We start from the raw sequence: 23,429 nt of genomic DNA, 5'->3' as shown, positions 1-23,429 counted from the left end.
CCCATCCAAATCTGCAATATCCAACTTCTTCGAAGTTAGGACTCCCACAGCAAGGAGCCCCAGTGAAAAAGCGTCAGCACACAAGCAAGTTAAACACCCATGTGAGTTTAGCAACAGGGCGAGGAGGCCAGGGCAGTTGTCTTTTCCTCACCCTCCTAGTAAGTAACTATAAATAAATAACTAAAAATACAGGTAAATAACTATAAATAAATTTCTCACCTTCTAGTAAATTATTTTATTTTCCTAGTAAACAAACCCAATAATAACAAGAACAACAAAACCAGTTATAATGGTAGAAAGCCAGCAGGGGCGTGGGGGCTATCCAGTGTGTTGTACTGAGTGCCACATGTATGACTATCTGCCAGCTAGACAGAAATTGTGGGTGTGTGCTCAGTGTAATGAGCTCTTGGTTCCCAGGGAACAAACACATTTCGTTGAAGCCAAGGTTGCTGACCTTGAGAAGCTGAGAGTGGCAGAGAGGTTGGTGGACAAGACCTTCAGGGACCAAAGAGCGGTGTCCCGATCCCTGAGTGACAGCTCCTCTGCTGTCACAGAGCATAAGGGTCCCAGAGAAGGAGGGCATCATTCTGAGGAAGAGGGAAATGATTGCTTAAAAGGGACCCATTCCTCTGAAGATGAACAAATATCCTCTTGTGCTGAGAATGTGCCTCGGAGGCAGGGGGGCGGGCTTGTGGTAGTGGGAGATTTGATCATTCAACGCATAGACAGCTGAGCTTGTGATGAGCATGTAGACCACATGGTAAATTCCCTGCCTGGTGTGAAGCTTGCGGCTGTCACGTGCCATCGAGATAGTTTTGTAGATAATGCTGGGGTGACATCAGTGGTTGTGGTTCATGTTTAAGGTCCCAAGCCTTAAACTGTTTGGGGCAAAGTTACTTGAAGGAACGCCTTCACCTACATCAGCCTGCCCGCACTTTAAGATCAGAAAGAGAGGCCCTTCTCATATGCCCACCCATGAGATCAGTCAGGTGGGTGATCACACGTGAGAGGGCCTTCTCTGCAGTGGCCCCATACCTTTGGAACAAGTTGCCATTGGAGGTCTGCCATGCTCTGTCATTGCAGGCTTTTAAGAAGGCCTTGAAAACATATTACTTTATCGTGGCCTTTTCTTGATATGACCGCTATTGTTGGTGTTACTGCTGTTGTCATTGTTGCTGGTTTTATTGTTTTATTGTTTTTAACATTTTTAATATTTTAACTGTTTTATGTATTTTATTCCTGTAAGCTGCCTTAGGAGGCCTTGTGCCCTGAAAGGCAACCAAGAAATGTTTTAAATACATAAAATGTTTTTTCAATGACAATGGAGAATGTAGTCGTGAGGTCCTGGAAGCCAAATTAGGTTGCTAGGTAGGAGGTTGAAATCCAGGACCACCAAGGTAGCTTTCTCTGGAATGTTACCTGTTTCACATGCAGGGCCAGCGAGACAGGAGGAGTCTCAATGCATGGATATGATGGTGCTGTAGAGGAGGGATTCAGATTTGTTAGGCACTAGGAAAAATTTGGGATGAGCCAGGCTTGTATAAGAGGAATGGGCTCCACTTGAACCAGAATCAAACCAAACTGCTGGCGCTTAACATTTAAAAAAGTGGCAGAGCAGCTTTTAAACTGAACTCTGGGGGAAAGCCAACAGGAGCTGGGAAGCATCCAGTTTGGGTTGAATCATCTCTGGGGGATGAAGATAAAAATGTTTCTGATTGCTCAAATGGAGATGGGGAAGAAATAGGCCATGAGCTTATGGTGAAACATGACAGCCAGTCAAAGAGGCCTAAGTGCCATAGCAAAAGATTCACACACACCAGAGACACCTGAGGATGGATACCATATATAGATGTGTCTATGCTAATACTAGAAGCCTCTGAGCCAAAATGGAAGAGTTGGAGTACCTGGTTGTAAAAGGGAATCTAGATACAGCGGGCATAATGAAAACCTGGTGGAATGAAAAGGACCAGTGGGATACAGTCATCTCTGGACATAAACTCTACAAGAAGGACAGGGAAAGGCATACTGGAGGAGGTGCTGCTCTGTATGTCAAAAGAGGGCATAGTGTTAAGCAGACTAGAAAACCTAAAAAAGGCAGACTCCTCCACAGAAGTGCTGTGAGTGACAATACCCGACTCCAAAAGTAATACCAGGAACATGCTATCATCCTCCAGACCAGAACACTCGGGGTGATCTTGAGATAGAAAATGAAATCAGGAAGGCATCCAAGCAATGTATGTTCCAGTCACAAGGAGGATAAATTTCTCAACACCCTAAACAACTGTGCCCTAGAACAGTTGGTCACAGAGCTGACCAGAGGGGAGGTGACCCTGGATTTAATCCTAAATTGTGCCACCCAGGACCTAGTATGAGCTGTGAGTTTTGTTGAACCAGTTGAAAACAGTGACCACAGTGCTATCAGAATCGATATATATTTAAGTGGAAAATGGCCAAGGAAGTCCCTCACAGTCACATTTGACTTCAGAAGAGGAAACCTCTCTAAAATGAGGGAACTAGTAAAAAAAGTTGAAAGGCGTCAAGAGGGTTAAATCCCTTCAAAATGCTTGGAGGTTACTCAAAACAACAATATTAGAAGCTCAGCAAGAATGTATACTACAGGTTAGGAAAGGTAGCACAAAGGCCAAGAGGTCACCAGCATGGTTGACGAGCAGTGCTATTAGAGAAAAGAAAGTGCTGATCTTCTAACAAATATGTAACATGTACCTAAGATCAGCCTCTGTACCATAGGACTGGAGAATGGCTAATGTAACACCAATTTTTTAAAAGGGTGGGGGGTGGGGATCCAGGAAATTACAGGCTGGTTAGAGTAATGTCTGTTCCAGGTAAATTGGTTTGAAAGCATTATTAAAGATAGAATTAGTAAGCATATAGAAGGACAAGCCCTGCTGAAAAAGAATCAACACTGCTTCTGCAAAGGTAGGTCATGTCTCACTAACCTTTTAGAGTTCTATGGAAGTGTCAGTAAACATGGACGGGGGTGATCCGGTAGACATTGTTTATTTGAACTTCCAAAATGCTTTTGACAAAGTCCCTCACCAATAATGGGTTCCCACAGGGATCTGTATTTGGATCAATGCTTTTCAATTTGTTCATAAAAGATCTAGTATTAGGAGCAAGCAGTGAAGTGGCTAAGTTTGCTGATGACACCAAATTATTTAGGGTGGTGAAAACAAAAGGGATTGCAAAGAGCTCCAAAAGGATCTCTCCAAACTGGGATGATGGGTGTCAAAATGGAAATGCAGTTCAGTGTAAGCATGTGTAAAGTGATGCACGTTACGGCAGAAAATCCCAAGTTCACATGAAGGGTGATGGGATCTGAGCTAGCAGTGACTGACCAAGAAAGAGATCTTGGGTTGTAGTGAACAGCTTGATGAAAATGTCAACCTAGTGTGTGGCTGCTGTGAAAAAGGCAAATTCCATGTTAGGCATAGTTAGGAAAGGAATTGAAAATAAAGCTGGCAAGATCATATTCCCATTATACATATCTATGGTGCAACCACACTTGGAATGCTGTGTACAGTTCTGGCCACTGTGCCTAAGAAAATATATTGCAGAGTTGGAAAAAGTGCAGAAAAGGGGAACTAAAACGATCAAGGGGCTGGACCATCTTCCCTATGAGGAAAGGTCACAACATCTGGCACTGTGTAGCGTAGAAAAAAGCTAGTAAAGGGAGACATGATAGAGGTGCACAAAATTATGCATGGTGTGGAGAAAGTGGATAAGGAGACAACGTTCAACCTGCCAGACTTCCTCATCTTATATAATTGTTAAGGGCATAAGAGCCTTAAGGTTGAAGTTGACCATCTTCCTGGCAGGCAGGGGATCTAACTTCCCAGTGGTTCTTGGTTCCCTGCAGAGCCAGCCCTACCATTAGGCGAAGAGAGGTAGCAGATGCTAGGGGACTGGGAGTAGCAGCAAAGTGTTGGAGACCAGATGTTATATGCCACATGGTCTGCCCAGCACCTCCTAAAGTAGCCTGCTGCAGACCTGTCCCAAGTGTTAATTCAGTTGGCAGTCTAGTCAATTTCTGAACATAGAATGGGGGTGTAGGGGAAACCAGGTTGTATTTCATCGCAGGCAGCAAAATGACTTGGGCTAGCCCTGGTCCACTGGCCAGAGCCAGAGGTCAGAGTATGCTTCCCTTCTGCTCGTCAGGTTTAGGAAAACTAATAGCTGGAGCAAAGTGTTCTTTCTGATTTGGGGCAGGAAAAGAACCTGGGGCAGGAAAAGAACTATTGTATTTCCAGTCATGTAGTCATGACATTTGTCACGTTGTTTATTCCATCAATGGCATTTCTGTGTTTTGGAAGTTATTTATTACACTTCTATTCTGCCCAGTAGCCAAAGCTGTCTGCGCAGTTCACAACAATTAAAATCATAAAATACAATATAAAAGTTTAAAACTGCAGTACAAAATAAAAATAACACCCAAAATAAAACTTAGCAGCAATGCGAAGATTTAAAGTATGGTAAGAGATTTGAAACAACTGAAACTGAAAAACTAAAATGTCTGAGAAAATAAGATAGCCTTCACCTCGTACTGAGAAGAGCACAACGTAGACGCTAGGCAAACCTCTCTGGGAAGCTCATCCTATAGCCAGGATGTCACAGCAGAAAATGCCCTGATCTTAGGGTCCTGGCAGGTATATATGGGAAGAGATTATCCTTCAGGTCACCTGGCCAGCCGTTAAGGCCTTTGAGTGTTAATCCCAGCACTTTGAATTGGGCCTGGAAATGGACTGGCAGCCAGTGCAGATGGAAAAGTACTGGCATAATATGATCATGTTAGCCAGTCCCTGTTAACAATCTTGCTGCCCTATTTTGGACTAGCTGAAGTTTCCAGACCATTTTCAAAGACAGCCCCACATGTAAACACATTGCAGTAATCCAGATGAGAGGTTACCAGAGAATAGATAACTGTAGCTAGGCTATCTCTGTCCAGATAAGGATGTGGTTGGTTGGTTGTTTGGTTGGTTGGTTGGTTGGTTGGTTGGTTTAGTTATTGCATTTATATCCCACCATTTTTCCTCTTGCAAGGAACCCAAGGCAGCATACATTATTCTTCTCTCTATTTTATCCTCACAACAACAACCCTGTGAGGTAGGCTGGGCTGAGAGTCTGTGACGGGCCCTAAGTCACCCAGTGAGCTTCCATGGCCGAGTCAGGACTAGAACCCAGATCCGCCGGCTCCCAGTCCAATACTTTCACCACTACACCACACTGGCTCTCAGCCTAAGCTGATAAAAGGTGCTACATGCCACTGAGTCCACCTGTGCCTGTAGTGACAATGCTGGATCCAAGAGCACTCCCAAACTACAAACCTGATCCTTTCAGGAGGGGGATGCAATCCCTTCCGGAACAGATTGAACATCACTTACCTGGGCAGACGAGCCACCTCCGTCTTGCCTGGATTGACTGTGCCCAGGCACTGATTCAGAACAGCAACTGCCTCACCTGCATTTGATGAAAAGGACAAATAGAGCTGGGTGTCATCCACATAATGATGACACCTCAGCCCACACCTGCGGATAACCTCCCCCAGCAATTTCATGTAGAGGTTGAACAGCATGGAGGATAGAATAATGCCCTGTGGAACCCCCTGACATAACTGCCAAGGGACAGAGCAATAATCCCCCAGCACCACCTTCTGGAATCGGCCCTCCAAGAAGGAGTGGAACCGCTGCAGCACAATGCCTCCAACTCCCAACCCAGACAACCTATCCAGAAGGACAGTATCATCAGTGATATCGAAAGCTGCTGCGAGATCCAAGATCAACAGAGTTATGCCCTATAGCTTTGACTATGAATATTCTGCAATTAAAAATAGCACACTTCTGTGCCAAAAAAAGCTGAATTCTACAAGATGATAATTATCAGATCAGCTTATTTTTGCAGAATGTATTCTATTGCTGCTGCTCATAGTGAAAAGCAAAGGAGTTATACAGGGAACAAAAGGCTTGGCCCCTATCCTGCTCTTCCCCAACTCAATTTTTGCAGACTTAACCACTAGAAACTGGCCTTTAGAAAAAGGAGGAAAAAATGCTGAGTTTCAGAACAATAAATACCCAGTACCAAATTTGCTACTTGGTCATACAATATAAACTGCCCTGGATGCTGTTTGTTCTCTCAATAGGCAGCTTGACCTTTCAATGAAATATCTGTGTCTGTCACTTCAGTTGTCTAAAAGTTTGTTCTCAAGAAATGCCCAACCCTATAATATAACCATTCTCTTACCTTCATATGAATTCACACACACTGATAATTTCTGAGTCAGTGTTTCAAGACAAAAAGTAGAGGGAAAGAAGTACTGATAAGTTCAGGGCATGAAAAGTTTAACCCACATTACTGCTCAGCTGCAGGAACACAAGCCAAACAGCCGTCTCTTTTTTCTCCAGTAGAACAGATGAGCAACTTGCACTTTCTGCCATTGCCAGCTCATGTTGAGGGAATGCACATTGTCCTTAACATTCTCTCCCGTCTCAGTGGGGAGGGCAAGTCCACACAATTGCTTCCTCTTCATGCCAGCATGAGTTCTACTATGAACAATCCCTGTGTGTAATTCCCTTCACTTACATGACTTTGTGAAATGCTCTAATTTCTAGAACTGCTGTTCTCTTCAAATAATGGAAACTTCTTACAGATTTCATTAAGTTTTAAAAGCGAACCATGTATTTTGGCTTTTGAATGACAGTTTGACTGGAGACATATTTTAGAGGAACTTAATGGAATCCCTTGTACATTGGCCCATGAGTTTGAATATGAAGAGAATACATTTTTAATACCTTTTAGGTCCTCAGGTAATGAACCTCTCTCTCTCTCTTACTTACATCTACAGGCTGAGTTCTCATGACACAACAACCCACCCCTGCAGTGTGGGTTGTTGTCCAAACAACCCACGGTGAGCCTGACAGATCAGGCTCACTGTGGGTTGCTCCCCCACTCCCCCCCCCCAGTATCACAGGGGACTTGGCAGCAGAACCCATATTGTCCGCTTCCAGGTTCCCCATCCCCACTCTAATTGTGACCCCTGTCATGGTTGGAACCTTTAAAAAAAAACTTTTCTTTGTGCAAAGCAGCCAAAATAATTTTTTCGCATTTTTCCAACCCCAGGGAATGTGCGCAAATGGCCCTTTTGTTTTTTTTATTATCATTTTTATTGGGTTTGGGGGGTTGCACAAGTGGGCAATTCTGACTGTCAAAAATATACAGGCTTGCCGTGCCTGGAGCCTTGTATGTTTAAGCTGTCAGACAGTATATAGGCTGGTTTGACAGCCTTTGACAGTTGACAGGTGGGGAAACAGGGTGTAAATTACCCCTTAGCAAGGTTATCCCCAGGGTTCAAAGGGTTGCCCTGAACCTTGGCGGTGCCCTGCTTCAGATCCCCACTTACCCGAGTCCCCAGCAACTGTTTTTTTTATAGAAAAGTGCACACACACCCGTTTCACTCTCAATCACAGTAACTGAGTCTAGTTTGTTGAGCAATTGACAGGTGGGGAAAAGTGTTCAACATCCCTCACTTAGCAAGGAGACCGCCAGGTTTCCCAGACCCTTGGGATGCCCTTCTCACAGCCCACCCCTCCCTGAGTCAGCAGCAACTCCTTTTCATAGAAAAGTGCACACCACCCCCTTTTGTGCTCCCTCTCAAAGTAGCTGCATCTAGTTTGACAGCTGTCCTTAGAACATAAATTTTTTAGGCAGAATTACTAACAGGATCTGCTAAAATTATGATGTTGCATCTTTTAAAAAAGTATTTTAATGAAAGTATGTTTATATTCAGTCTATAGAATTGATATTTAAGGTAGCATATATGCAGAATAGAGGGTTTTACTGAGAATTCATGTTATTTATTTTAAATTTATTTAAAAGATTTGTAGCCTGGTTTTAGTATAGTTAAAAAAAACCATCACATAGTGAAAAGGATCGTGTGAAGTAAGAAGAAAATAAAGATACGTTCACACAACCATACTTTTAAATTTTATTAAGAACATAAGCAGAGCTGTGTTGGATCAGACCAGAGCCTTATCTAGTCCACCATTCTGTGTTCTCAGTGGCCAACCAGATGCCTATGGGAAGTCCACAAGCAGGACATGAGTGCAATAGAACCCTTGTGCTCATGTCCCCAGCAACTTGTATAGAGAGATATATTTCCTCTGATACCAGGCAACATTTAGCTATCATTGCTAGTCGCCACTGAAAGTCTTATTTTCCATAAATTTGTCTAATCCCCATTTAAAGCTGTCCAAGTTGGTGGCCATCACTACATCTTGTGGTTGCGAATTCCATAGCTTGTTTATGCGCTGTGTGAAGATGTATTGTAGCTAATATGAACCATTAGCTTATCCGGTGGCTCCCCGCAGGAACTGGTCATCTGAATTCTCCTTAAGAGATTCAAATTTCAGTTGTCTATTCTTGAAGCAGCTGTTGAAGGCAATATGGGAAATAGTACTTCTTATTTGTTGTATGTTTTGTTTTTGTAGAATGTGAATATGAAGTGAGGATCCTCTTCATAATCCTGGTTGAACATTAGATTAAGGTTGGATCCAAAACTCCAGAGTTCCACTCATAAAAAGAGTGCTCTCAGTATGCACTAATGAAAGGTGGGGAGACATTTTTTGCCAGTTCCCCCTGCAGCTCCTGAAAATCTGCTCTGGAGGGTTGGGGAACTTCCAGAACAGCATGGAGATTGCAGGGGGAGAAGGGGGAATTGTCTCCCTGCCCCTTCCATCAGCGGAGGCCTCCACTGGATCAAATCAAAGGCCCTTGCATTCACAGAAGGACTCCTGGGAATAGAAGGGCACCTTTGGATCCAACCGTAGTGCATAGGATTCATGATTACAGCAAAACTTAGTTTTAGTTACATTTTTGCATTTTAAATAGAGCTTGTGTAAGAATGTAGAAAGCTGCCATGTACCAGGTCAGACTATGGCCTGATTCACACATAACCATAACTGAGGGAGCAAGGGAATGAGCAAATTGACTCCTGCACACTCTCCATTTCCATTTTGAATTGGCTTAAATCAACAACTCAGGCACACCCCCATTCCCAAGTTTTTCGATCTGAACGCAGAACTCTGCATCGTTTAGGGTTAAACAACCCAGAGTTTAACCTAGCAATCACCCATGGTTTGTTGTTGTGTTTAAACTCTGGATTGTTTGTCCTTCAACACCCCAGAGTTCTAGGTTCAAACGTTGCATCAAACAAGCCAGGAATAGGGTGTTCCCGGGTTGTTTCACAAAGCTAGTTCAAAGCAGAAGTGCCCAGCAGGCAGCATGCTCACTCACTCTTGCACAGCCGTGCCAATTCCTGTGTTGTTTAACACAGCACTTGCTGTTATATGCACACCAGGTCTGTGTGTCCATCTAACTCAGTATTGCCTATTCTGATCAGTTGTGGTTTCCCAGGGCTTACTACCCTCCCTAAGGGACCTGTGTCCATGAATGAGGAACATTCATTCACATAAAATAGGTTATCTTGGTTAAATCCCCAAATGTTTGTTAGTTGTTTGTAAAAAAAAATGTAATAATAAAAACAGCTTGGCATTATAAAATTACCTACAGAACAATGCTATACATGTCTACTCAGAAGTAAATCCCACTGAATACAATGGGACTTGCCCCCAGGTAAAAGATTGCAGCCTTAATCTGTGTTTATACCCAACCCTCTGAACTATTTTAATGTTTTGCCGAGATTACTGGAAAGATGATCTAACAAATCTGGAAAATACCTTGCTTAAGAACATGATGAGTTTCTGAGTTTGTTTTTGTACTGCAGAGATGGGCATTTTCAGGGGCACAGAGGACAATTTCCTCTCCCAGAAAACTACTCCTGCCGTACTGGCCCCAAAATCAGCTGTTTCCCAAATTAAGCAGCGAACTGCAACGGAGACTAAATTTGTCCCTTTTCATCCTGTGGTGCGGTTTGCCACTGAAATTTGATGACAAACCACTTTTTTGCCGCTGCCACCATGCTGCAAAATTGTGCCAAGTGTCACACTGGAAGCTGGGAGGCTAAACGCAGCCTACTAGCCACGTGCTGCCCATCCCTAGTGTACTGTTTCATCTGTTGGCATAAGTGAAGGCAAAGTACAATGCTTTTTTTGCATAGCATCTGACCAGTAATTATAATACTACTTCTTAACTGAGTGATTTATTTTGCCATTCCTCCTTTGCAGGCACTGTTATTGCCGAAAGCAATGGCTCAGAAGAAGTAGAGAGTATAGCAGATGCTCAGATGTCTGAAGAGATGTTGGCATTAGTGGATGAGTTTGAAAACTCTTGGCCACTTGAAGCCTTTGAGGGGGCGCTGGAAGTGAAAGGCCATCGGATGGACTTGCAAGGGATCCGTGTCCTCAAGAAAGGTTCTCCAGATGGGCTTGCCAGCTCCTGTTTTGGAGATTGCGGAGATGATGATGATGATGATGATGAAACTGAATGGGTAAGAACTCTCTCTGTGTATCTCTTGTGTACATTCTATTTGGATCTTCAGTGACTTTAGTCATGGTTACTTGAAACTCAAAGGATTTATTTCTGCATCATTATTTTGCCTCTGAGCTATCTACAGGTGGCACCGGCTGGTTGTTTCCATCTTAGTGCAGTGGGATGCACAACTTAAATCACTCTTTTTATTAACACAAGAGCCACATTGTTCTTCTAATTATGGAAATATTTTTATTACAATTTTAACTGGGTTTTTTTTCTTTTTAACCACAGAGTGCACCACCATCAGTCTCTACAACTTCAGTACTGTTATACCCCTTCCTTTTTCTCTGTTTCTGCACTTCTTGGGTCTCTCTCTGCCCATAGCATTTTTTCTTTTGTCTGCATCACCACAAATCTCTGTCCCCCTATATCTGTTATCCTCCTCTTTTTTCTATTTTCCCATCCACAGGTCTTTCTGCATCCCCATCTCTCAGTTTCCCTTTTTTTCTTCTCTCATCCTACCCCTTTACTTTGTTTCTGTCCCACTCCCCCCCTAGGTTCCTTCTTCATGATACCTTGTCATTACCAATTTGCTGGGAGCAGCCTCCTTACATCTTGGTGTATGTGTTCCAAAACTCCCTCTAATCACATTCCATGCACCAGTTTTTGGCAGAAAGGTGGGATATAAATTTAATAAATAATACAGAAGAGTCATCGATTGTTTTCCAGCTTTAGCAAGCTAATGTAATATAATGTTCAAGCTGAAGCCTTGCTTTGTTAGCCAGACCAGGAATATGGATTCCGAAGTACAAAATGGACCTCAGCAAGTGGGACCTTTCAGACCACCTTTTAACACCTTCAGATGGCTGAAAGACTTAAGCCTTTTTCAGAAATTAATTTTCCATGCACAGCCTTCCCCAGCTTGGTATCATCCAGTTGTAGTCCATGCTTTGGACTACAACTCCCATCACCCCTGATCATTGGCTATGCCAGTTGAGGCTGATGGAAGTTTTAGTCCCAGACATCTGGAGGACACCAGGTTGGGGAAAGCTGGGCTAGTATGTGGAGGGAGTGGGACCATGTCTCAACTCTGATATGCCCCCTGCTGGCCCCACCTCAACATCCATGCATTGAGCATGGCCATCTTCCTATGCACACCCAGATGATGGCCTTTTGCAGATGTGCATAGTGAGTGTGGAAGCAGCAGGGCCAGGAGGCACAGAGCCGCTACCTCTCCACACGTTAGCCCTATTTTCTAGCAAGGTTGTGGCTCTAGTGTGGTTGGATTTGGCCATCACCAATGCACACACATTTTAATAGAATATGCTCATTACCTGCCGGCTTCAAACTCATAAGTCATTTTCAGTGTCGCTCTCAGTGCTGAAAATGTTGCCCAACCTTGTGTTAAGTGCATTATTTTTATATGTCTTTATTTGTGCAATTGATGCATTAAGATGCAAGCAGAATAAGAGTGGCTAGAGATACAGCAAAAAGGGGAACTGTCTGGAAATTGCCCTTGAAATCGACTCAGTCTGCGGGAAATCAGCTAGCTCTTCATTCTTAACAGCATGCCTGATATATTTGGTCCTGTTACCCTCACAATGTTTTTCTTTGACAGATCACATTCCAAGTAAAACGTGTAAAGAAACCCAAAACAGATAGCCTAGATCTACAAGAGCCTGCTGGAAGAAATGTTGAGGAAGGAGTAAATGGAGAAAATGAGAACCTTTACCAAATGGCACTGGAGATCAGTGGGCCAAAAATACCTTCCCCTGGGCCACCAGGTAATATTTTTTAAGAATAAGAGTGAAAAATTTCTGGAATTTCAGGTAGCATTTCATTCACACATCAACTGAATCATAATGATAGTTGTTAAGTCGTGTCCGACTCTTCGTGACCCCATGGACCGCTAGGCCTTCCTGTCCTCCACTCTCTCCCGGAGTGTGCTCAAGTTCATATTCATTGCATCGGTGATGCTATCTAGCCATCTCATCCTCTGCCGTCCCCTTCTCCTTTTGCCTTCAATCTTTCCCAGCATAAGGGTCTTTTCCAGGGAGTTTTCTCTTCGCATTAGGTGGCCAAAATATTTGAGCTTCAGCTTCAGTATCTGTCCTTCCAATGAGCAGTCAGGGTTGATTTCCTTTAGAATTGACTGGTTTGACCTCCTTGCAGTCCAGGGGACTCATAAGAGTCTTCTCCAGCACCACAGTTCGATGGTTTGCCTTGGATTCGTACTGAGATCATTCTATCGTTTTTGAGATTGTACCCCAGTACTGCTTTTCCCACCCTTTTATTGACTAGGAGTGCTACTCCATTTCTTCTAAGGGATTCTTGCCCACAGTAGTAGATATAATGATCACCTGAATTAAATTCGCCCATGCTTGTCCATTTTAGTTCGCTGATTCCCAAGATGTCAATGTTCAATCTTTCCATCTCATATTTGACCACCTCCAGCTTACCTTGATTCATTGATCTGACATTCCAGGTTCCTAAACAATATTGTTCTTTACAGCATCAGATTTTCTTTTCACCACCAGACACATCCACAGCTGAGTGTCCTTTCGGCTTTGGCCCAGCCGCTTCACTCTTTCTGGCGCTACTTGGAAATACCCTCTGCTCTTCCCCAGTAGTATATTGGACACCTTCCGACCTGAGGGGCTCATCTTCCGGCGTCATATCTTTTAGCTTTGTGATACATTCCATGGGGTTTTCTTGGCAAGAATACTGGAGTGGGTTGCTTGCCATTTCCTTCTCCAGCAGACCACATTTTGTCAGAACCCTCCACCATAACCTGTCCATCTTGGGTGGCCCTGCACGGCATAGCTTATGGCTTCACTGAGTTACGCAAGCCCCTTCGCCACAACAAGACAGTGATCAGTGAAGGGGAATGAAAGATTATATAGGTTTATATTGCACAGTGCGATCCTATGCATGTTTACTGTGTCTCAGTGTGCTCAGTATGGCTTACTCCCAAGTAGGTGTGCGTAGCTTTACAACCTTGGCCTGTTTGACAAATGGGAGCAAGCAAAATTCTATCCCAGGAGGAAAATGTAGCATTTAAGTATAGTCAGTGAAATGTTTAACGCGGTACTTTTTTTTCCAGTAGCCAAAATCATAACGTGAGTAGAATGAGCATGAATGAAAGTGTAATTCAATTCCTGCAAATTTTGCAGGTTATATTCCACATAACTGGTATATGAATTAGAGCCAAATAAGCAAGTAACTGTAGGTTTCTATGGGTTCAAAAGTGATAGGAGAAAAAACATTTTATTAAAGAACCTCTGTGTAGAAGAATATCTTTTAAATCCAGATCATGGTGGTTATTCCCTTGTATATTATAATGAGTGGGAGCCATATTCCGAGTTGGTGAGGACTTTAAAAATGCTTGTAGTTTACCCTCACCCCATCCCTATTACTGTGTACCTATGTACATTTCATCCTTCTATCAAGAACATCCTATTGGACATATTTAAGTGAAATGGCACGCCAGACACTTTGGGAAAAGTTGCAGCTCTGAGAAAACCAATATGTCTCTGACCCACCTTGGCTATCCCCTTCGTTTTTATTCTCTCTTTAGTAGAATGACATTGTGGAACAAGCTCCCACGAATACCACACCAGGAGCTAGGAGAGGCCCAGCCACCCCTGCTTCATGCAATGTAGCTTGCCAGCAGTCCAAGTGATTGTTCCAGATGCCCTGGCTGATTGCAGCTGGGAACTATGGCACCACACAAATCCCATTTAACAAATGTAGCATAGTCAAGGGCTACACAAAACAGGTTGTCCAAAAACACCAGAGAAGGACTGGGGTGTAGAGCACTGTGGTAAAGCAGGGGAAAGGTCTGCATTGCTTCATGGGGCAGCTGCCAGCTCCCTCCACCTGTGTTGTCTATCAGTTGCTTTTTTGGTAATAGTACTACATTCATCAGTGGAGACCTCTTGGACTCCTCGTCTTAGGTGTCAAGAGTTTTCCACACATCAGCCCATTCACAACTTACTCATCAACTCATGGCTGGATGTATCTAGTTTTGTTCGACAAAACTTGCAAGTAGAATATCTTAAGCAAATATGTGAAGTTTTTGTCAGGAGCGCCCTAGCTGCCTCCTTGCTGTCCCCTCCAATAGCCAACTCAGGACACAGACGATGAGGATTCTTTCCAAGGCTTTATTCCATTATTACTTTATGACTCTTTCAGATACTAATCACTAGCAACTAAACAAGGAACAGCACTGGGAAAAGATAACAGAGTAGCCTAAGCTCCAGGTAAGGCAGTTGGTCCCCGTTTGAAGGGGAACCACGGGAAGACTCTGAACTTATGGGATATGGAGAGATCCTCCCTCTTTCCCTTGGGTCCTCGGGACGCGATAGTTGTTTGAGCGCCAAACGAGCGGAGCGCCTCCTTTCGGCGCCCTCCGTCATGGCTTCCTGCATCTGCACCAAGCATCCAGCAAGCCCCCCTCCAGCTCTCTCTCACTGCCAGGGTCACTATCTCTCCCAGGAATGCTGGCAGGAGGAATCTCTGCCAGCTGCTATGCTTGTGAGAAATGAGCGAGCTCCTCTCCCATGGATTGCTGTTCTTCCTCAGAATCAGAACTGCTCTGGGGCTCTATGGGCTCAGTTTCCACCCTAACAGTTTTCAGGTGTGTGTGTTTGCAGAATTTCAGTTTTCTGGATAAAGAACCCAAAGTTCTTTAAGCTTGGAATTTCCTATACATTCTTATCTTATAACTGTGGTTGATTGATACCTCATGAAAAATTATCGGTTTGTTTTTCTATATATAAATTAATGACTCAAATGGGATGGACACATGGCTAGAATATTGTGATTTCTCCAGACAAAAGTAGCCACTGTGATCTTCTGTGTGTTCTCATTTCAGACGTTGCATTGCTCATATGAACAGTATTTACAATAGTTATCAATGTGCACTAACATCTACACCACCTGATGCAATTTATGTTGCAGAATCTGGCTGCATTAAGACATAATAATAAACTATGATTTATCATTATGGGAAAGTGTCATAATGAGTCTTGGACTCACGTGCTCTCCCCCACCTCTTTCTGGTGCAGCTGCAAGGAGGGAACCAGAAGCTTCTGCTTTGATTTTCTGCTAACCTCAGTTTAGCATTATGTCCAAACCAGATTAAACTGAAATTATTCATAACTATAACAACAGTTACGTTTTTGCTACTGATGTGGAAGCAGTTCAGACTTGACTGTTTCAATGGCTGGTCCTCCCATTATAGAAGAACAACTCAGAACTCTTACAGTGACTTTTTAAAAACATTTTTGCTTCTTTCCAGGAAAAAGGAGAGACTATCGCAGCTTGGGCTGGCCAAGTCCTGATGAGTGCATAAAACTCCGCAGAGTAGAGCTTACCACAGTAGCCAGCACATGGCTAGCTGTTTCTGCTAAAAATATTGAGTGAGTATTTTTGCTATAAACAAAACTGGGTCAGTGCATAAGCTCGGACAAATATGTATGCCCTAAAATATTCATCCTAATGAACTGGAACACTGAACTGTGACTTTGCTGTAGGTAAACTCTAGCCTTTCACTTACTGTGGCAACACTGTTACTAGAGCTAATAATGTCATCCATAATAATCCAGGTTTATTCACCTTCATGTCCTCAAATGTCAGATAAGTCATCACCTGCTAACAATGCCTGCCAACAGTTTATAGAGCTTCGGCTATTGGGCAGTATAGAAATGTAAGAAAGAAAGAAATACTGCCCTACAGGACATGACTTATTACTTAACTGATTCATAAATGATCTGGTATCGGGGGTCATCAAATTACCCCTCCCCCAGTTCTCCAGAATAGCGACATCTAAAGCAGACTATAAACAATTCCAGAAGCATCTCTCCCAACAGGGCAAGAACATGGCAAATGAGATTTTTAGAAAGCCCACTGGGGCCAGGGGTGGGATCCTAAGTTTCCCATATACATTGATAGTGTCTGAACTGGTTGTGAGTCCTTAGGAAAGATACATAGGGATTGTGTTGGATATCTCAATGAAAACATTGACTCGCTGTTAAGCAGCAGTTCAATGCTGGGAATTTGTAACAAAAGGCTTTTAAAATATAATGCCATTATCATAAAGCTTTTATGTAAATCGATGATGCCGTCACATTTGGGATACTGTGTACAGTTCTGGTTGACCTATCTCCGAAAGAATATCATAGAGCTGTGCAAGGGCAACCAACATTCTCAGGGACTTATAGCTTCTTCCCTATGCAGAAAGGCTATAATATCTGTGGCTTTTTAGTTTAGAAAAAAATGACTATGTGGGGACCATGGTAGAGATTTTTAAAATTATGCATACTGTAGGCAGTATGTAGGGCTTTTTCTTCCACACTTATAATACTAGAACGTGTGGTATTTAGCTCTTGATGTAGTTGATGAAACTAACTTGCAAATAGGTTCAGGACAGATAAATAAAAAGTACTTCTTTGCATAAATAGCTTGTGGAATTCACTGCCACAAGATCTGGTGATGTCTAGATGGGCAGACCATTGGTATACCTAGCTCAGTACTGTCTACTCTGATTGGCAGTGTCTCTTCAAGGCTTTGGATAAAAAGGTCCTTTTCACTGGTGATGGTATGGATTGAGTCTGGGACTTGCTGCGTGCAAAGCATGTGTATTATTATTAGTACTAGTGGTGGTAGTTGTAGTAGTAGTTACATTTCCGCTCCATAGCCAAAACACTCTGGGCTGTTTACAGAAGTTAAAACATTAAAATACAATATAAAAAGTTTAAAATCCATTTACATAAAAGCACACAACAACATATAACTAAAAACAACTTTAAACAGTCAGTCCTAACTAAAGACACATCCAGGACCCGTTAAAACTCATCATGTGCTGCCAAGTGCCTGGGAAAAGAGATAGGTCTTAACCTGGCACTGAAAAGATAGCAATGCTGGCGCCTGGCAGGCCACATCAGGGAGCTCGTTCCACAGATGGGGGCCACCACTGAGAAGGTCCTCGTTCCCATCTTCCGAGCTTCCTTTGGAGGAGGCACCCAGAGGAGGACTTTAGATGTTGAACGTAGAGTACGGGCAGGTTCATTTTGGGAGAGGTGTGCCGTCAGGTATTGCAGTCCCAAGCCATGTAGGGCTTTATAGCTTAAAACCAGCACCTTGAATTGAGCTTGAAAGCATATACAGTCAGGGCCAGAAATATTGGAACAAGGGTAACTGTTTTGGCAGTTGGCCTCTGTACACCACCACACTGAGGTTGAAAGGAAACACCCAGATGGGAGTGAAGCCAGGACTTTCAGCTGTAATTCAAGGGGGTTGACAAAAGTGGGGTACTAACCATTCAGGAAGGACAGCCACTGGCATATATACACACACACCTATCGTTGGGGGCTCATAAGTAATGGAAAGAATGGCTGACAAGCAACTGCATGGCCAGATGTGGCCTGTTTCCTGGGTACCCCATGAACAATCAAGCAGATAAAAGGCCTGGAGGTGGTTCTGAGTGTTACATTTGCATTTGGTAGCTGTTCACTGGAACTCCCAACATGAAGTCCAAAGAGGTGGCCATGCGAGTGAAGGAGGCCATCGTGAGGCTGAGGAAACAAAATAAACCCATCAGAGAGATCACAAAAACAGTGGGAGTGACCAACACAACAGTTTGGAACATCCTGAAAAAGAAGCAATTAACTGGCAAATTCAGCAACAGCAAAAGGCCTGGAAGACCACAGAAGACAACTAAAGTGGATGACCGCAGAATTCTGCTCATGGTGAAGAGGAACCCTTTCACAACATCTAGCCAGGTCAAGAACACTCTTGCGGAGGTAGGCATGTCATTGTCAACATCTACTGTCAAGAGACAGCTTTATGAATGCGAATACAGAGGCTTCACAACAAGGTGCAAACCACTGGTAACGCTCAAGAACAGACAGGCCAGATTAGCCTTCGCCAGCAAACACCTAAAAAAGCCTGCCCAGTTCTGGAATAAGATTCTTTGGAGTGATGAAACCAAGGTTAACTTGTACCAGAATGATGGGAAGAGAAAAGTATGGAGAAGGGAAGGAACAGCTCATGATCCAAAGCACACCACATTATCTGTCAAACATGGTGGAGGCAGTGTTGTGGCATGGGCATGTATGGCTGCCAATGGAACCAGGTCACTGGTGTTTATTGATGACCTAACTGCTGATAAAAGCAGCAGGATGAATTCTGAAGTGTATAGGGCTATACTTTCTGCTCAGATTCAGCCAAATGCTGCCAAACTGATAGGATACCGCTTCATATTGCAGATGGATAATGACCCAAAACATACAGCAAAAGCTACCCAAGAGTTTCTCAAGGCAAAGAAGTGGGATGTTCTTCAATGGCCAAGTCAGTCACCTGATCTCAACCCAGTAGAGCATGCTTTTCACTTACTGAAGACAAGACTGAAGGCAGAAAGACCCACAAACAAGCAGCAGCTGAAGGCAGCTGCAGTAAAGGCCTGGCAAAGCATCTCGAGGGAGGAAACTCAGCATTTGGTCATGTCCATGGGTTCCAGACTTCAGGCAGACTTGACTGTAAAGGATTTTCATCCAGCTATTAAAGGGGATCCTTAAGTTTGAAATGATGATGGTTTGTTCCATTACTTATGAGCCCCCAACGATGGGTGTGTGTGTATGCCACTGGCTGTCCTTCCTGAATGGCTAGTGCCCCACTTTTGTCAAACCTCTTGAATTACAGCTGAAAGTCCTGACTTCGCTCCCATCTGGGTGTGTTTCCTTTCAACTTCAGTGTGGTGGTGTACAGAGGCCAACTGCTAAAACAGTTACCCTTGTTCCAATATTTCTGGCCCTGACTGTAGGCAGCCAGTGCAAGTGGGCCAGAATCAGTCTTATATGTGTGGACCTTCTAGACCCAGTTATCAATCTGGCCGCTGCACTTTGCACGAGCTGCCACTCCTGAACCATCTTCAGTTCAGTGCAAGTGTTGCCAGCGTTTTGCCATGGAATTATGACCTCTCTTAACTTTTAAAAGAATGAATAAACACTATTAGACATTAAAAGTGGGGGCATACAGAAATCATTGGAAAACCGCTCTTCTTAGACATTCTGATATTAAGCTTATTAGACTTCAAAAAAAAAGTAAAAACCAAAGGACAACTTAACCAATACAGAATTGGAAAATTCCTTGACAAATTTCACATTTCACAGGATTTGAATTAAAATTATAGGTGGGATGGACCATAGCTCAGTGGTAGAGTACATTCTTTGCATGCAGGTGGTCCCAGGTTCAATCCCCTGTATCTCCAGTTAGAAGGATCGGGTAGCAGGTGATGTGAAAGAGTCCTGCCTGAGACTCTGGAGGTCCACTGCCAGTAAGAGTGGACAATACTGAGCTAGATGAAGCAATAGTCTAATGTTGGGTAAGGCAGCTTCCTACATTCTTATGGTTCTCTCATTACAAGAAATAAGTTTCTCCCATTTGAGATATACAGTAGTTTGTGTACTATTCAAGCTCTGTTGCTTCAACATATACTTAAACACTAAACTTTAGATTATATCTGGTAATTAGATTATATCTGGTAATTGTTTAGTGCCAGCTGTCAGGAAGAGCTTGTTGTATTCCTGTCATGTTTAGGTCTCACTTTCTTAATAAGGTATAGCTACCCCAATACCTTAACCTGAACATTTGTATACATTGGCTTGGATCCAAACTTAATAAAACCTAAGAGCAGACCAATTGAAATCAGGGACTAACTTAGGTCCCATGGATTTCAATGGGTCTGCTCCAAGTATGACTAAGTCAGGATCCAATACAGACCCACCAATGTCTCAGGCATCTTTGGAGTTTACTTATAGAACCTGCCCAGTATGGAATACCACTTTTAAATCATAGGGTAGAGTAGGCACGTTGAAATGAATAGGACTTATATTAGTCATGACTAAGTTAAGTCTCGTTCATTTCAATAGGTTTACTCTACGTAGGACTAACAATGAATACCACCCAGATATACCCAAACAACCTGTTTGGCAGACTAGTTAGTATAATATTATACTGAGTGAGCAGCAAACATGTCATTCCCCAACAGCTTCTGTTGACTCTGGGACTTGCTGTCTATCCTGTCAACAAATCTCTAAAATCCATGTAGTTCCACTGGCAGTGTCAACATTTGCACCAGGGACGGATAATCTTTTTTGGCCTGAGGGTCAGATTACCCCCCAGACTTTGGCGGGGGGGGGGGGGGCATTCCAGAATCCACCCACTGCCTCACACATAATTCACACAGACACGAACACACCATCCACACAATTTACACACACATACACATGCACCATACACACAGACATATATCCCATTCATACACATATGTATAAACACACACACTTCTGAGCTAAGCCTTCTCAGCCCCCTCTCTTCTTCTGATCCATGTAGGTCAGCTATTGGTGGAATCCCTGCAGATCAGCAGGGGGGGGGGGATTTACATCCCTGTTGTGATGTGGTGCACCACAGTGGGGATGGAAATCCCTGCTGACCGCTAGAAAAGTTCTTATCTCCAATAAGCTGCTAATTAAAGATAAGAGCTTTCCCCTGCTAAGTGCTGAGAAAAGGAGTGGCTGCTGATCTCAGTAATTGGTGATCAGAGAAAAATGGTTTTACCAGCCTGGGAGAGGGGAGTGGGACTTGGAGAAGAAGCTGTTGGGTTAGGTATGGACACACACACACCACCCCTGTGGGCCAGAGGTTTCCATGCCTAATTTACACCATCCTATGTGGGCAGGTGAAGCCTGATGCTAAATGAATGTGTTAATCTTGAATTTGGAAACTTGCTGTTAGTAATCCAGACCTTGGAAAGCTGCCACTTGCTTTCTTGCTCCCTGAGTTCGATATTTTAGTCACCTGCTGCTCCCTTAGGCAGTCCTCTAAGAGTATGTTGCATAAGCTGACAGAAGCATTAGAAGCTCCTTCTGCAAGATGAGGGTCTTCAAATCTATCCCTTTCTTGAAAAGGGACTCTCCCAATTTTGTTTCATTTTATTTTTCCTTTAATATCATAGGATGAATATCAGTATCAATTGGGAATAGGTATGCAAGCATTCCTACTGAGATATATTCAGCCAATCATCTTCTAAAATTTCCATGAATGCATATCTGGGCAACAAAATAGAAGCACATATCAATTATGAAGTGGCAGACAGTCTATACTCAAAATATAGATGCACTAGGAGAAGAGAGTGTGCTTAAGTGTTGCATATACACCACAAGATCCTCCAAATCTTAAACAAGCATAAAAATAATGATTGAGGATACTGTCCACTTTCCCAGTGTAAATTGTTAGGCCAGAAAACTGAGGCAAAGGGTGATAACAAAAGAGGTTATGTAGGAACACCCTAGTCCTTAGTCTCTGATGCAAGGCTGGTGCAGGGGCAGCTGTGCTAGCCAGCCCTGGAGATGTGGTTCTTAAGATGTGAGTCTTAAGATGCATGTCAGTCAGAAGTAATATTCAGGCTAAATTACTGTAATACAATGCATGTGGGACTGCCTTTTTAAACAACTTGGAAAACTAAAATTGGTTCAGAATATGGCAGCTTGATTACTGGGTGAGATCAGTCAGGTTCGAATGCATCTCACTAGTTTTAAAATCACTTCACTGGCTTCCTGTCTGTTTCTGGATACAATTCTAATTGCTGGTTTTAAATTTTAAGGTCCTATATGGATTGGGACCCAGATACCAGAAGGAATGCCTGTTCCCTCCAAATCCTGCCCATCTGTCATCAGAGGCTCTTCCCCATGTGCCCCCATAAGAGGTGACATGGGTGCCAATCAGGGAGAAGGCTTCTTTGGAATAGTCTCCCCCAGGACTGCCCTCTTAGCACCTAGTTTAGTGAACTTAGACACCAGGGTTAGTCCTTCTTATTTACCTGGCTTTTAATGCTGAGTAAAGTTGCTGCTGCTGTTTTAGGTTTTATTTATTATTCTTAGGGTTGGATCCAGATAACAATGTAGCCCTATACATACCTACTTGGATGTACGTTTCACTGAATTCAGTGACACTTACAGGTAAGTTTATACGACATAGTAGCGATTGCACTTATTTCCCATTGAATTCCATTGAAATCACAAGTGATAACTAACTTGTGCTGTTGATTTTAATGGGACTTAATGCAACTAACTTAGTCTGCCTCCAAGCCTTAGCATTTTATTGCTGGTTTCATTTCATGCTGTATTTTAATATTATTACTTATTTGCTGCCATGTTAAATTGTATGGATAAGCTTCCTTGGAGAAAAAGTATAAATTATAAGGGAGGGCAGACATTTTTTTAAAAACCTAAGTAACATGAAACCGACTGGCAGGTGCAGTTATATACTGGCTAGTCTATAAGCTGTTGCTGCATTGGGACGTCTTTCCTTCAACCTCCTTCTCTGAAGACTTAGTTTCTTATGTAGACATGGTCTTCCCTTCCTTTCCAGTATTACAGAACACATAGATTTTGCCACTCTGCTGCAAGAGCCAGCCATGGAGCCTCTCTGCAATGCCAACTTCCCTGCCAGCATGCATACCCTAGATCACCTCCAGGGCATTGCCAATCGTGCCAGTCTTCATTACATGGGAGAAAGTCAACTGAAAGAGGTAGGCTTCCACTATCATGTGTGGGCGCAACACACTCTGTGTGGATTCCAAACTTAAGTATGCTAAGAATAGGTCCATCGAAATGAATGGGACTGCACTTAGTCATGAGCTTGTCCCATTGGCTTCAATGGGTGTACTCTAAGTACAACTAAGCCTGGATCTAACCCAGTGGTTGGAAGCTACAGGAGCTTTTCTCTGGGAAACGTTGTCTATGATTAGCAATGAATACCCAATGCCACTGGTAGTTCAGCAGCATGTATGAAATGGATGTTGACAGCTTGCTTCCTGCTGGGCTAAGCCATATGGCTTCATCAACACAGGAGCTTTCTTGAGTTTCCCCCTTGTATTTTAGCATTAAACCAGATGCACAGGAAATGTCTGAAAAACTATATACAAT

The 23,429-nt window shown here is 43.2% G+C and overlaps 1 protein-coding gene across 5 annotated transcripts in view; it reads left to right on the top strand.

The window, feature by feature from the left end:
- The window catches only part of TTC17 (tetratricopeptide repeat domain 17), a 98,374-nt gene that overhangs the window by 62,950 nt on the left and 11,995 nt on the right, over positions 1–23,429 (top strand). For 4 of the 5 annotated variants that reach the window (XM_084851003.1, XM_084851019.1, XM_084851029.1 and 1 more), the window contains 4 exons: positions 10,194–10,456; positions 12,059–12,224; positions 15,743–15,863; positions 22,873–23,032. In XM_084851003.1, the coding sequence (XP_084707129.1) occupies positions 10,194–10,456; positions 12,059–12,224; positions 15,743–15,863; positions 22,873–23,032 (710 nt within the window). Of the gene's footprint in view, positions 1–10,193; positions 10,457–12,058; positions 12,225–15,742; positions 15,864–22,382; positions 22,461–22,872; positions 23,033–23,429 lie in introns of those variants that run through there. The other variant, XR_014790350.1, reaches the window with a different exon arrangement.

This window comes from Heloderma suspectum, chromosome 1, assembly GCF_057233095.1.
Source record: "Heloderma suspectum isolate Gila_16-S chromosome 1, 16-S_ref, whole genome shotgun sequence".
In the NCBI taxonomy this organism is placed as follows: Eukaryota; Metazoa; Chordata; class Lepidosauria; order Squamata; family Helodermatidae; genus Heloderma; species Heloderma suspectum.
This window is presented reverse-complemented; position numbering and strand designations above follow the sequence as displayed.